General features: G+C 46.9%; 1 protein-coding gene across 1 annotated transcript in view; it reads left to right on the top strand.

Annotated features, from left to right (window-relative positions):
- wdpcp (WD repeat containing planar cell polarity effector) overlaps nt 1-10,788 on the top strand; it is a 33,396-nt gene extending 22,608 nt beyond the window's left edge. The window contains 5 exon segments of the mRNA XM_037466111.2: nt 3,414-3,513; nt 7,490-7,601; nt 9,615-9,700; nt 10,083-10,114; nt 10,571-10,788. Coding sequence (XP_037322008.2) covers nt 3,414-3,513; nt 7,490-7,601; nt 9,615-9,700; nt 10,083-10,114; nt 10,571-10,618 — 378 coding nt within the window. The 3' untranslated portion in view covers nt 10,619-10,788.
- The last annotated feature ends 2,953 nt before the right edge of the window (nt 10,789-13,741 follow it).

The following is a 13,741-nucleotide window of genomic DNA, read 5'->3' on the forward strand; positions in this document are numbered from 1 at the left end:
AACTCAGCACGTGTGTCTTTATTTTCAGAAAGATTCATACAAAAAGATGTTAAAACGAGGGAATTTCCAACCATGGTTACAAGTTACTGCTGCTGATTGGAGATGAAGTGACACATGAAGTAGAATCATCGTTACAGTCACATGATGTTGTTCATCTCAGAGCCGATAAGCATTTTCCAAAAAGCAAAAAAAACAACACTTTTCTTTATGCTCGTTTTTTTACAACAATCTCAGATATTTGAATAATAACAACGACCAAGAGAGCAGCGACTCCGACACGTTGACCCTTGACCCCGTCGCTCTAATGAGGGTTTGTGTTGATGCTTTAACCTGCTGGTCAGCTGATTGAGTTTAGGTGGAGCAGGTCAACGAGGGCAGCGACCCCCCCCCACCCACCCTTCACCCGACTCCCTCTGACTTCCAACAGAACTCGATTACGCGCCATCGACTTGATAAAAGTGCTCAAACAAACGTAGATGACAAGGCTCACCTCTTCTGGACCCCCCCCCCCCCCCCCCCCCCCCCGGAGGCACATTGTTCCGCAGCCCACAATAGAGGCCTCTCCGAACCTTTTGTCCAAATGAAAAAACTCTTTAGTGTCGGGATAAATTGAGGGGGAGGAGGAGTTGGTGGAGGGGGGGGGGGGGGATGGGGGGGGGCAGAGGTACTAGCAGGGGGTTACTGAGTCGTTTGCATTTTTTTCCCTCATAATTGGCGCTGTTCTGTAGCTCCCTAATTAGCCTTTGATAATGAGTTGATAAAGTAACCAATTAGGTCATTCGTCAGCCAAGTCAAGCCGACAACAAGTCCCCCCTAACCCCCCCGCCCCCCCCCCCCCCTTTCTCCTCCTCCTCCTTCTCCTCTTCCTCTTCTTCCTCTTGGCTCTCGATGTAGCTCGTTAATTAAATCAAATTGTGTGATAGCCGAATCGGATGCCGACCCTTTGTGTTCCACAATGGGGGGGCGGGGGGGGGGGGTCTGTACTGTTTCTTGTTAGATTCACCAGCAGTAAAGAAAGCTGTTGGGTTCACCTCCTCTTCTCCTGCTCCATCTGACGGCGTGATGGAGGAGGAAGAGGGGGGGTGGAGGAGTACATGGAAGATGACGAGGTGATGGAGGAGGCGGAGGTGTTGGAGGATAATAAGGGGGGGGGGAGGAGGTGTGGGGGGGGGGGGGAGTTATCACACGTCTTTGTCAATAAGCGACAGTTGTTGCTCAGATGATAATTAGCATGAATCAAACGTTAAGTCCTCCAGTGATCAGTGAGACTCCTGACACCAGGTGTGTCATTGTGCTGGAGGCTAATTAGTGAACAACACGGGGGGGGGGGGGGGGCGGGGGGGGTTCTCTGTATGTGTTGACATGGAACATATTTCAATTAAGATTTTCTCTTAATTGAAATATGACTAAACGGACTTTCTGCACAGAAAGCAACAAGTTGCTCTCCAGATGTCAGACCTCGACCTCAGTGAACGTCTCTGGTCTCTTTCCTGTAAAGTCAACATTTGTTTACTCATAAATCACCAGATCGCTCTGCAGACCGGCCCCCGTCACCAATAAGCCCCCCCCCCCGCCCCCCCCGCTCCCTGTGGATGGTGTTTGACTGAAACAGACTGATCCCGTCTGTTAGCGCCGCCGTGTGCCAGCTCCGCTAATCCCTCCCCCAAATATCAGTCAATATCGGCCTCTTAGTGTCCCCCCCCCACCCCAAGTCCCTAAAAACGCCCCTCTGTATCAGGCGCTGCAACCGTAAAGCTCTTATATAAATAAGATTAGTGTCGGGGAATATGAGGAGTAATATCTGATGGTTTTATGTTCAGTATTAGTGTTATCCCGCCTGTCTCTGTCCCTCTGTCTGTCCCTCTGTCTGTCTCCGCCTGTCTCTGTCCGTTTGTCTCCATCTGTCCATCTGTCCCTGTTTCTATGTCTCTGTCTCCCTCTGTGTAGATTCAGTTCGTATTATGAGTTGAGCTGGAATTAACCCCCCTGGCATCATTCGTATTGTCCCCCCCCCCCCTTGTTGTGAGAGGTTTCTGTTATGCCTTCCTCTCACCTCGCCATCATGTCGCCATGTTCCTGATCTTCTGCCGCTCTGTTAGGAAGCCCCCCCCCCCCCCCCTCGTATCTAATGGAGGGGCCGAGTGCGTCTTGTTGTCGGCCATTTTCACATTTCCTCCTGACTCCTCGCCGCAGAGGGCAGGCCGCTCTGTAATTACCCAATATGTTCCCATTCATACTCTTCAATTTCAGTGCCTCTCTGCCCCCCCTCCTCCCCCCCCTCCCCCTTCTTTTCTTTCCTCTGGGGGTACAAAAGCCGGGTTACAATCCGGGGGTATTAGGGCCGGGTGCAGGCTCCGCTGGGGGGGGGGGGCGGCTTTAGCCAGCTGAGGGTTATCCGCGGCGAGGCCCCGAGTCACGGCGCCGGTGTCCTGTGATGTCGCTGAGGCGGAAGACTTCCCTTAACACGCTGCGCCCTTTGATGGGCCCCCGGGCCCGAGGAGACCCCGCGACCCCTCCCTGGGTGCCGGGGGCAGCGTGTGATTCCCCCTCTGTTCGATCAATTTGAGAGGTTGACTGTGGCAGGATCTTCTTCATTCAAACTAACGACGTTTAGTCTTGATCACTTTGATCAATTTGTGTGTGTTTAGTTCCTTTTTCAGGGCGACTGGGAGCCGCCCAGCTGGCTGAAGGGCAACTGGGGCAACTGGAGCAACCTGCTGATGGTTGTTGGGGTCGCGTGTGCCGGGGGGGTTTATCTTCAGGCTGCTTCTTGCACCAAGAAAGCTCCTTTTTTAATACTAAAGCTCTTTAACATCTTAAGATTATAATAATGATTTTGTTTAAAAAGATATTGTTTTCTACTTGGTCTGCTTGTATTCTGACCTCTGACCTTTCCTTCATTTCCTTTGTGTTTTGCTTCACACATTTTCTTCCCCGTATGGTTTGATTCTGTCCCCCCTTTTTGCTGGTATAAATATATATTAAGCTCAACTGGAGTGAATGAATTTGAATGGCTGAATTGAGTCCATGATGCCGCGTGGTTGTTGTTCACCCTCAGAGGTGAAACTGTCCGTCCTCTCCCACTTTTGAAATGTGACAGATAACATCCTCCCTAGTTCAAAAAAAGGGAGGGACGAGGGTGTGTGTGTGTGAGGGGGGAGTGAGGGGGGGGAGGCGGGTTGATTTCAAAGTTTTTGGAGGAACCGGCATTTCCTCCAATCGGCGCTCTTTCTGATGTTGGCCTTCAAACGGCTCTTTTTTTTCTCATTTCATCTGTTTCTTCTTTCTCCCGCCAACCACCCCCCCCTCCACACCCCAACCCCCCTCCAAAAAAAAGGAACTATTGTCATGGGAGTCTAGATTCATTTTAGATTAACATTCTGCTTTCTTTCTTTCTTGCATTGCCTTCAAAGGACCTCCATTATGTTGCCAGCGATAAGGGCGAGGTGGTGCTAGCGGACGTGGCTAAGAGGCGAGCTAATGAAATCCAGGCTCAGGCGCTCGCAGGCAGCGGTAAGAGCAAAAATAATCACACGGTTTGACTCAAAAGACACCAACATGTGGTTATTCCACCTCTCATCTGAGATGCGAGGTGGACCCCCGATAACCTCGCCCGCTCCGACGCGCTCCGCCGATATCCAGCGCCGCCGCTTCCTGCCGGGTCCCCGCCGTCGCTCAGCGACACAAAGGGGAATTAAACCACATCGTGTTTGACATGTTGGTGTAAGACACGCAACCTGTTGCCCTCTTCTACAGGCGAGAGGGTGAAGAAAAGCTTTTTATTCCACCCTGTGTAGAAATCCAACTTTATGGTCAAGTCACTTTATTTAAGGGTGTACAAGGAAATTTAATAAATCACACAATCAAAAAAAATCAGACATAAAGATGAGAATATATGTAAATTAATAAAAGTTTCTTGATGTCGTCATACCACAACAGTGTTTCATGACTAAATAGAATAAAAAAATATCTTTCCAAAAGGTAGCAGTTATTTTTATTCTCTAGGTTTCTCCTAATTAAATGAAAAGTATTGAAAAATACTTCTTTAATAAAAGACTAATTAAATACTTTACACCACAGGTTTTCGGAGGACAACCAGCAAAAGCCCTTTTTGTGCGTGTGTTGTTACTTCAGGCTTCAGTGCTGCTGCCCTTTGGAAAAGCACATACCAGAGGGGATCAAGCCCACACACACACACACACACACACGCGCCTCAAGGGCCAACGGGTGAGCAGAAAACATTCAAATTTGTGAGGGAACTAGATGAACATGTCTGATGAGTCCTTCATTGGTGATTAAAACACACCAGAGGGCAATGCGCTCGAGTGTGTGTGTGTGTGTGTGTGTGTGTGTGTGTGTGCACTCGCAGACAGCCAAATGAGGCGAGAGAGGTATTTAACTCCACGTATAAGGTCAGACCTGCAGGCCGTTTGTCTGGGAATGGAAATGAGCGGTTCTGTAACTACGAGGCCTGGCTGCATGCGGATCCTTTCTCATGCGTTTGGTTCTAATGTGATGCACAACGAGCACACGCCTCCTCATAAGCCTCTTAATTATGTCCTAGATGATTTACCTCCATCACCTGCAGCAGGTCCTACCCTTGGACAGCAGCGCTGCAGAGAAAGAGGCAGGACGGGACAGAGGGGACGAGGAAAAGGGGATGGTGGGAAAAAAAAGAAAGTGTGAAAGAGAACATCAATCATTAAAGATGAGTAAAAACAATTCGATGAATAAGTAAAGAATATTCATCCACGTGGCCCACCCGTTTTTATGGTCTCAGACTCTAGTTTCAAGTCTTCTTCAATGCAGCATGATGTTCATTTAGTGAATGAAGGTCCATTTAGAGTCAAACTGACCATAAAGAAGGAGATGCTTTAGGGCGGGGCCTAACGCTGATTGTGTAGCAGTGATTGACAGGTCTCTACCCGACGTACAAGGCGTCTCTACGTAACTTCTCCTTGTTTTAAATAGCCGGAGCTCAAAGAGAGAGAGTGTGTGTGTGTGTGTGTGTGTGTGTGTGTGTGTGTGTGTGTGTGTGTGTGTGTGTGTGTGTGTGTGTGTGTGTGTGTGTGTGTGTGTGTGTGTGTGTGTGTGTGTGTGTGTGTGTGTGTGTGTGTGTGTGTGTGTGTGTGTGTGTGTGTGTGTGTGTGTGTGTGTGGAAAAGCCAGCTCATGAATAATGAGTCACTGGCTTCAAGCAGAGGCCTCCAGTGAACAGGTGTCTCGCTTCACACACACACACCAAATACACACCTCTGTTGCACTTTTCTCGCCAACATTTTTCAGTTTAAGTTGTTTCACAAAAGACCAAAATGATCACATTCCATGTTCAGAAGTGGAGTAGTTTATTAAATATCAGAGAATTGATCTTGAGTAACTGGGGTCGTTTGACGAACCGTTCCGTTTTTAATGTAACTTGTCGTTATTAAAATAAATCCATGGGCTTATTGTAACGGGGCACAAAGCTAATATCTGTGTCTCTATCTCTAATCACCCCTATTGAGGTGTGAATATTAATGCAAGCGTACGGCGAGTATGAACCGTGATGAGAAACAAAGCTACTGCAGCAAAAGACGGAGAAACAACGCTTGATATTTAATGTAAAAACGAATCATCATCCAGACGTTTGACTCATTCTGGTTTGTGTCCAGGGGAACAAAGACGTTTCACACGTTTCCTCACGGCTCTGCATTCAGCAGCTTTACTGATATTCTCCATCATGTTGTAAAGGAAACTGCTGTTTGCAAAGGAAGTAACACAAAGAATGTGCTGTGATGTGAGAGCACGTCCACGGTGGGGGACGTTAGAAGACACTTTAGTCTTTAACGTAACAGGATCTTATTTTGTTCATATGTGGGAACTGCGCTAAAATCCACCTGATTCAGAGGATGAATGAATGAGGAAAGAAAGCGCGCTGTGTCATTGGCTGGCTGCTGTCAGAGGGAGGAGCCTGTGGAAGATGAACACCTGCTCCGACCAGGTGAGGGTCACAGGCTGAGGAAAATAAGATTTGAGTTAAATTGTGGATTTAAAAAGGAATTTGTGCTCATTAAAAATGTTTATTCTGGTTTCATACAGACCTTGGTTCTTGTCCTCATGACCTGAAGCTCTGCTGCTTTCTCACCTGAGAAGGATTCATACCTGGAACTAACTCAGCTTAGCGTAAAGACTGGAAACACGAAGAACCAGCCAGCAGCTTTCCAAAAGTTAAACCTTCAGAGCTGCAGTTCCGCTCCTCTGTGATTCAGCCCATCATTTCACTACAAATCATAGAAATGAGTTGATTTGCATTGGAAAGAAGAACCTGCTGAATTAACACCAGATCTAGTGCTTCTTCAAGGTGGACTCCAGAAGAAACCACTTCTCCTATTCACGTGCACCCATTGAATCACACACACGCACACACACCCGTTTCAGCTTAGTGTCTTTTCATGCCGTCTGGCTGACGTGTGCGTTGATTCGGGGAGATGCGGCGTGCGAGAGGAGGCGTCCTTTCTCTCCTCCTCTCCTCTGCCAGCAGGAGAAGCCAAGTCGCTTTGCCTCGTCGTCGTGTCACAAAAGGCCGACGTGACTGCGGGGCCTTCTTTCTTCCCCCCCCCCCCCCCCCGGCGGACAAAGCTTTATCTGCAGATCCTCTTCTCCGCCTCCTCGGCGTCTCTCCTGCTGAAAGCCGGTTAGCTGCTGCTGCGCTGAAGGGAGGAAGCGACGCCGCGATCCAACAAGCCTCCGTCGCCGTTTGACTCCTTCGCCTCCGTTCAGGAGCTTCAGCGCCATGACGTGTTCACCGGGGACGCGGATTTAAAAACGAGCCGCCGCTCGCACACCAACAAACGCGCTTTGATCTCAAGGATCTTCATGGGCTTTGTTGGTGGAACAAAACGTGACATGCAACGTGGAGGCGCGCGCGTTCCCGCCTGCTGGTGATGAATCGAGGTTAAACTAAGCCCAACGGTGGCGGATAACCGGGTTATTCAGCCCGGGGGATTAACGCACTCAAATACAGTAGAAGCCAAACGAGCCCAATGAAAAGTTTTATCATCTTAAAATATGCGTCAATTTCCAAAATATCATCATGGCATATTTACTGTTTTATTTCGATTTTCTAGGTTTATTTAGGCAAAGCTTAGTATATTAATCAATTTTTAAAAATGAGGCATTTTAAATTCTCTACAACGTAAAAGTTAATCTAAATAATATATTTGTATTGTTTTATCTTAACTACAAAAAAAGATTCAAACTTAAGACAAAAAACTTAAGTATTATTGATTATGCAGTAATAAATAACCCTCCACCTGGTGTTTACTGTGTTTTTAGCAGGTGGACACAACATTCGAATCACAAGTGGTTCAAAATAAATCTCAGAAGTAATCTAAATAGATTTGAAGTATTTAATAGAACAAACTCAAATATAATATTGAAGGCAAAAAAACGTCACGTTGCGCTTATTAGAGACGGTGTGTGTGTATCTGTGTGTGTTCTTGTGTGTCTAGAAGATCCTCCGAGAGGCGGATGCGGCGTGTTTGCTTCCAGCCTCGGAGACGGACCGACTGAGAGGAACCAGAATGCATCAGCACCTCCGAACCCAGAACCTCCCTCATCACGGTGAGTGACGGGTGTGTGCGTGTTTTAAAAGGAGCACTTTGTGTATCAAACACTCTCACAGTGTTACCTAACCTGACAATACAAATCTGACTATTCTGCACCAGTTATTTGAGTGTAAACCAATATTTTACATCGTTTTACTGGTATTAAACGTTGAGTTTAATTCAAATCATCAAGAACCAAATCTTTCTTAAGGATTCTTGGTGACAGGACTTGATCTTTTTTAGGTTTTATTCAGGATTCGTGTTTGAGTCGAATGTTCTCTCTGGTATCTCTGTTTTTGGTCTCCACCACCTCCTGAGGGATGAAAAAAAGCCTCAAAAGCAAACAGTTTACTTTGGAGGCTTGATGGTCTTGAGAAGCTAGTGAGAGCTCCCCAGATCTTCAAAGGTTTTCCAACTCTCCCGATGGAAGTAGCTAAATATACGGAGAGAAAAGGCCTCCCTCCAAAAACACTCCCCATGATTGTCATCATGGACATAAAAACATCTGATTCCAACGCCGTCGGGACGTGATGAGGACACCCTGAAGGTTTTAAAGAAGAAAGCTCCAGACAGACTGTGTGCAGAGGATTTATAGTTTCACTGTTGTCTGGAGAAGAATCGTCTGCAGCGCTGAGGAGCCACACTTTATAACAGAAAAGTCCATTTTACAGTCGAAAAAAAACCCCGAGTGATCGTTTAAACACACTCGTCTGAGGATGACATGTTGGAACAGCGTGACTAAAGACGGCTTTGTCTCGGCCTGACTCACGCAAACAGACACACACAAATATAGCCATCCACGTCTCTATTGTTGTGGGGGAGGCGAGGGAGGGGCGTTCCTCGTCAGAACCCCGCTCACATATTGGAGCGTTTATATGGGATTTGTGTGCGTTAGATTTAAAAAAAAGGCCCTCTTGTTCTTTTCATCCTCGTAGGCTTTTCATGGCTGTTTGACTGTAACACTGATGACTCTCTGCCCCCCCCCCCCCTCCGTCACCACCACCACCACCACCACCTCCTCTCTTCTCTAAGCCCCCTCCATCCAACCCAAATCCCTTCCTATCAGCCAATTTAAACACGCTGGGTCCAGAGAGAGGGAGACGCTCCGTCCTAAGCTCTTTTAAAAGCACAAGAAGCAGCGAGTGGTGAAGGCCGGGTCGCACCACCTCAGGTCAGCTGACGGAGGCAAAGAGGACGATCCCCAACACCCCCCCCAACGCTCACAGCCACAGAGACACACAAAAAGACTCCGCTTGCTTGGGGGGGTTTTTTTCCGCCTTTAGAACAATTTTCCACAGTCAAACCGCTCCGTCTTTGTTTTTTTTGTAATCTGGTCTCCGATGAAGTTTCATTGTTTCTCGTGTGAAGCCAGCGGCGGCTTAGTGGAGATGGAGACCAGGAGAGGCATTGTAGCGCAGGCGTTCCCCCGCTTGGCTCGCTGAGAAAAGAGCAGAGGAAAGAGGGGGGCACAATGCCCCCCCCCACCCCCAAACATTCAAGAGGAGGAGAGAGACAGAATCTGGGAAGCATCCCAACGTTCTTTGATGGCTGCTGAGGACGCGGAGCGGAGGCCATCTTTCTATTGGTGGAGGCCAAAGTTAACGAGGCTCCTCCATTCACTCGGATGTTCATACGTGTTTGATATTCACCTCCTGAGGCCGACAGAGCTTCACCTTAACGTCACACCGGAGCACCGGGTGGGGGTGATGGAGGTGATGGAGGTGATGGAGGGGAGAAGCAGGGCCTCCCTCTCGTGATAACTTATGATCAGGCACACTTCATCTTTCACATAAAGCTCCTCTTTACAGGAATGATATTAGAAATAAGAGGGGCTTAAGCTCTAACAGCTGCCTTCTGCGCAGGAAGTGATGCATTTTGGGTCCTTACTGACATGCTTACCTTCCACTTACCTGGCTGCTATACGACATCCTGCGCACAGCGGCCTTCAGAAGAACAATTCAACACCTGCCTTGTCTCTCAGGTCAGTGGATCACTAAACCTTTGATGTTATCTCTTTGTTCCTCCGTAGTGATGGGAGAGCCAATCAGAGGAGACCACAGGAGAGCGATCATGTGACCGTGAACCCCGACGTGTTCATGTCCCTGAGACGGACAGGTGTGTCCCTCTGTCCGTCTGCTTCAGTTCTGATAAGCAAAGAGAAATGTTTTGTCCAAACTTTGTGTTTCAAGTACTAAACAGGTCCATAAGTGAGGGTCCTCTCCTCAGTGAAGCATCACTTCCTCCTCTTCTTCACTTCCTCATCTCCTCCTTGCCCGTCTTAATAATTCCATTTTTCCGGGTGATTAGCAATTGTCTCACTATATCAAATCGCTCCGTCGTTGGATAATCCGGACTTTAGGCTATCGGAGGCAATTAGCATCGGCGTTTTAATGTCAATCAGAAGCTCGTTAAGGAAGCGCTCGGAGCCAGAGAGAGACGGAGTGACTGTGTGTGTGTGTGTGTGTGTGTGTGTGTGTTGTCGTCGTTTGTCTTGCAGGACGCGGCGATGCAGACGGAGACGTTGAGAACGTGAGTCGACCGACCGGGAACCTGAAGGATTTATTTTTTCTGCTGACAGAATTCACACGACTGTGAGAAGTATTATAGAAGTATAACGTAGTATTGGGAAGTACTGTGAGTACACGAGACAGCTTCCTAAACTAGAAGAATTATATTTTTAAACAATATCCTATGATTCTGTCTGACATAATAAAATGTGACTCTTTTTGTGCAGCTTTAGGAGCCGCAAATGCAAACACACTTTTTAACATTTTAAACTGTGACAGTACTTTAATATATTTTACTGACATATCAGGACTCAGGTTTCTTTCATGCGAGGTTTGGTCAGTCTTTTTTGTCATTTATTTCATTTCATTTAAAGAATAAATATTTCTTCAAGGCTTTAAAATGGGGTTTTTTCACATTAGTTAAATCCTGTGTTGATGCACTTTGATGAAACTGAATTAGCTGTTTGCTCTTCCTCAGGATGAAGACCTCGGGATGCTGCATGTCGTCCATTTAGGAAAAGTTTAAGGAATCATTTCTCCAATCAATGGCTTTTTTGTGTGTTTGCAGAATGCTCACCTGGATAAGGAATTATTATATATATTATATAGAAACAGCTGATGAGTGTTATGTTGAACACGTCATGTTGTAAAATACAAATAAAAACCTTCACTCAAGAACTGGGAAATTTGGAGGTGAATGCGGGTCGTTTTTTGAAGAACCAACAAAACATAAAAGACAAATTGTTACCGTGTGTGCGCGCGCGCGCGTGCGTGGATGTCCGCGTGTCACCGATAATCCGACAGCGCGAGCCGTAATCCCGCACTGGTCCTAATCTATTCACTCTGCATCCCGAGAGGATTTCACAAGGAAAATAAAAAGGCAACAAGAAGTGATTCTGAGACGACAGAAGATCCGCGAGGACGCGTCTCAGCTTCTGCTCTTGTTTAATGGCTTTAAATCAAAGCGGGGGGGGGGGGGGGGCAGGTGGCTCCATCTCCGCCTGATAGTAATACTCTTCCCATGCAAACACCACAATGTTGTATCTGAGAGGAGTGCTCCTCCTGACACGTTCCTCCACAAAGCTGAGTGACAGCTTCAATGAAAAACGGGGAAATCGCTTAACCCCCCCCCCCCCCCCCCCCGCAGCGAAATCTTCACTTTCATAATACCACAAAAACACCAGAGTACAAAATACCCTTTAAGCAATTCTGCCACCCTTTGTACGATCATAAATAGTTTATTAATAGAGATTATTAGTGGGATTAACGTCGCGCGGCCTTGTGAACACGTGAACGGAGCCTCCAGCGCGCGCCTTTATCCCGCTTATCTCACTCTCATCACCTCTAATGATGGCTCCGATTGGACTGATAATATCTCCCCTCGGGGGGGGGGGGGGGGGGGCGCTGTCTCTTTCACAAGCAAGATCCACCCCCCAAAAAAGCATGTCGGGACAATAAAAGACGTCACAATCGCTCCTCGCTGACCTGAGGGGGGGGGGGGGGGGTGACTAAACATTTAACATTAACGTCTAACCACAAGGTATCACTGCACATGTGTCTTCTTTCAGGCAAAAGAAACAAATGTAGAATCTTTAATGCCACATAAAAACTATTTTCTTATTTGAAGGGATAAAAAAAGTTTGTCATTATTATTCATAAAGTTAAGTTTAGGTTTTTTATTCAATGCTTTATTCTTTTTAATAAGGTCATAAAAAATATCTTAGGGGAGATAAAATGGTTATTTACTATTATTTTGATACAAAAGCAAATGTTGTTTTCCTCCAGAGGAAATGGTCTGAGTCCTACGAGGTCAAAGGTCAGGCGTGGGTTTAGATTTGTATCAATAAGCTTCGATGCGTCGTTTCCCTGCAGATACGTGAGCAGGAGAAAGGTCGTCGGTGAAGAACTAACCGAAAGGAGGAAATGTGAGCGTCAGACGGCAATCTGCTGACACACGGAGACGACGCGGGGGGGGGGGGGGGACGCTGAAGCCTGCAGGCCCAACGGGCCTCCATTAAGCCCCCCCCCTCGTCTCAAGGGCTGCAGGGGCAGAGACAAGTTGTGACCAGCGTCTGCTGCTGCATCCTTTGCAGATGAGATAATACGAGTCCTGCTTTAAATACCTCTGTGCTCCGCCCCCCCCCCATGAAGGAAGTAGTTCTGTCCAGACGGCACAAGACACTCCAGCTGTAGCCTACGTAGTGTGGAATGCTAAGTAGCATGCTAACACACTAAACAATGTACCAGCTAACCTTTAAAGTGAAACCTAATCAATCATTTAACAATCACAGTGTCCAACATGTCTTGTTTTTTAAATTCTGTGGTTGGGAGCCTTTCGATTGCCTCTCAATGGCTCTCAACATGGCGTCGCCCGAGCCTTGTGATGCTAATGATGCTAACGGAGCGATGTACGGCGAAAATGCTGCTTTAAATGATTTATCAATCAAAAGTGCTCTGTAATCATACGAAAATCAACTTATTCTTCATTCGATTAACAGCTAAAGCTTTTGTCATTGAGTGCGTGTTAGCTGCTAACGTTAGCATCGGTTCACTGAGCGGTTAGCATGGCAGCTAAACTCAAAGTTTGAGTTTAGATACCAGCGCCGGCACTAAAGTAACTCAATGAACCAACATCTACTTCTCACACGGTAAAAGTTAAATGGGACTCTTCTTAAGCCTCAGGTGACCAAAGGGGCAAACCCCCCCCCCCCCCCAATCAGTGGGAGTGTGCTCCTGGGCCTCCTCTCCTGTGGAGCTTCCTTCGACGAGAACAAAGAAAGAAGCTCAACTTGAATCTTCTCCATGTTAAACCCACCTGGAACCTCACTGTGGGGACGACTGAGCTGCTGTCCACCTGGCCTCAGCTGTGACCCCCCCACAGGGACCACCTGGGTCCCTCCTCCGAAGTCTGGCAACAGCCAATCAGAGGCGAGTGTTTTCTTCCCTTTCCGTTCCTGCATGGAAATAGAAGAAAAACATTCCCAGCATGCAGCGCTCCAATCAGAACATCTGCTGGTCCTTCCCATCACACACAGTTCAACTTTATGGAGGCTTCCATCAAAACCACTCCGTTCCAGTTCATCTAGTGTCAACAGCTCCAGCGAGAGGTCAAGAGGTCCAACAGCGACACGCTGCCATCGATCGGCCAATTGAACCGAGTGTGAGGCCCCTCAAAACACACACTCACTCACACAGACACACACGCACACACACACACACAATGTAACGGCTCTTCTTCATTGACGCCCCTGAATGCAGCTTCATGAAGTCATTTCACCGTCTTTCTTATGGGTTTCATTTAAAGATCTGATTTCATGTTGGAATCTATTTACATTGCGTCATCAAACTGAACTCTAAAACCTTCTGGAAGCTCGTGTTCAACAAAGAGAAACTATTTGATCATATTTGGGGTATTTCTTGTTTTTTTTTGTTCTTTATTCAACGAGGAAACAATAAAAAACCTAATGAATATTATATTTGAAGAAGGTTAGAGGGAAATAAACTGATTTAGGTTTTAACTGTTGAGTGGAATTCATTTTATGATCTAGAGGTGGATAATTATTTATGATCAAGATGTTTTTATAATCACAGATTAATACTTGGGAGACATAAATTAAGACGGACGTTAAATGTTTTACTTCAAACAGTT

Source organism: Pungitius pungitius, chromosome 13 (assembly GCF_949316345.1).
Source record: "Pungitius pungitius chromosome 13, fPunPun2.1, whole genome shotgun sequence".
Classification (NCBI taxonomy): Eukaryota; Metazoa; Chordata; class Actinopteri; order Perciformes; family Gasterosteidae; genus Pungitius; species Pungitius pungitius.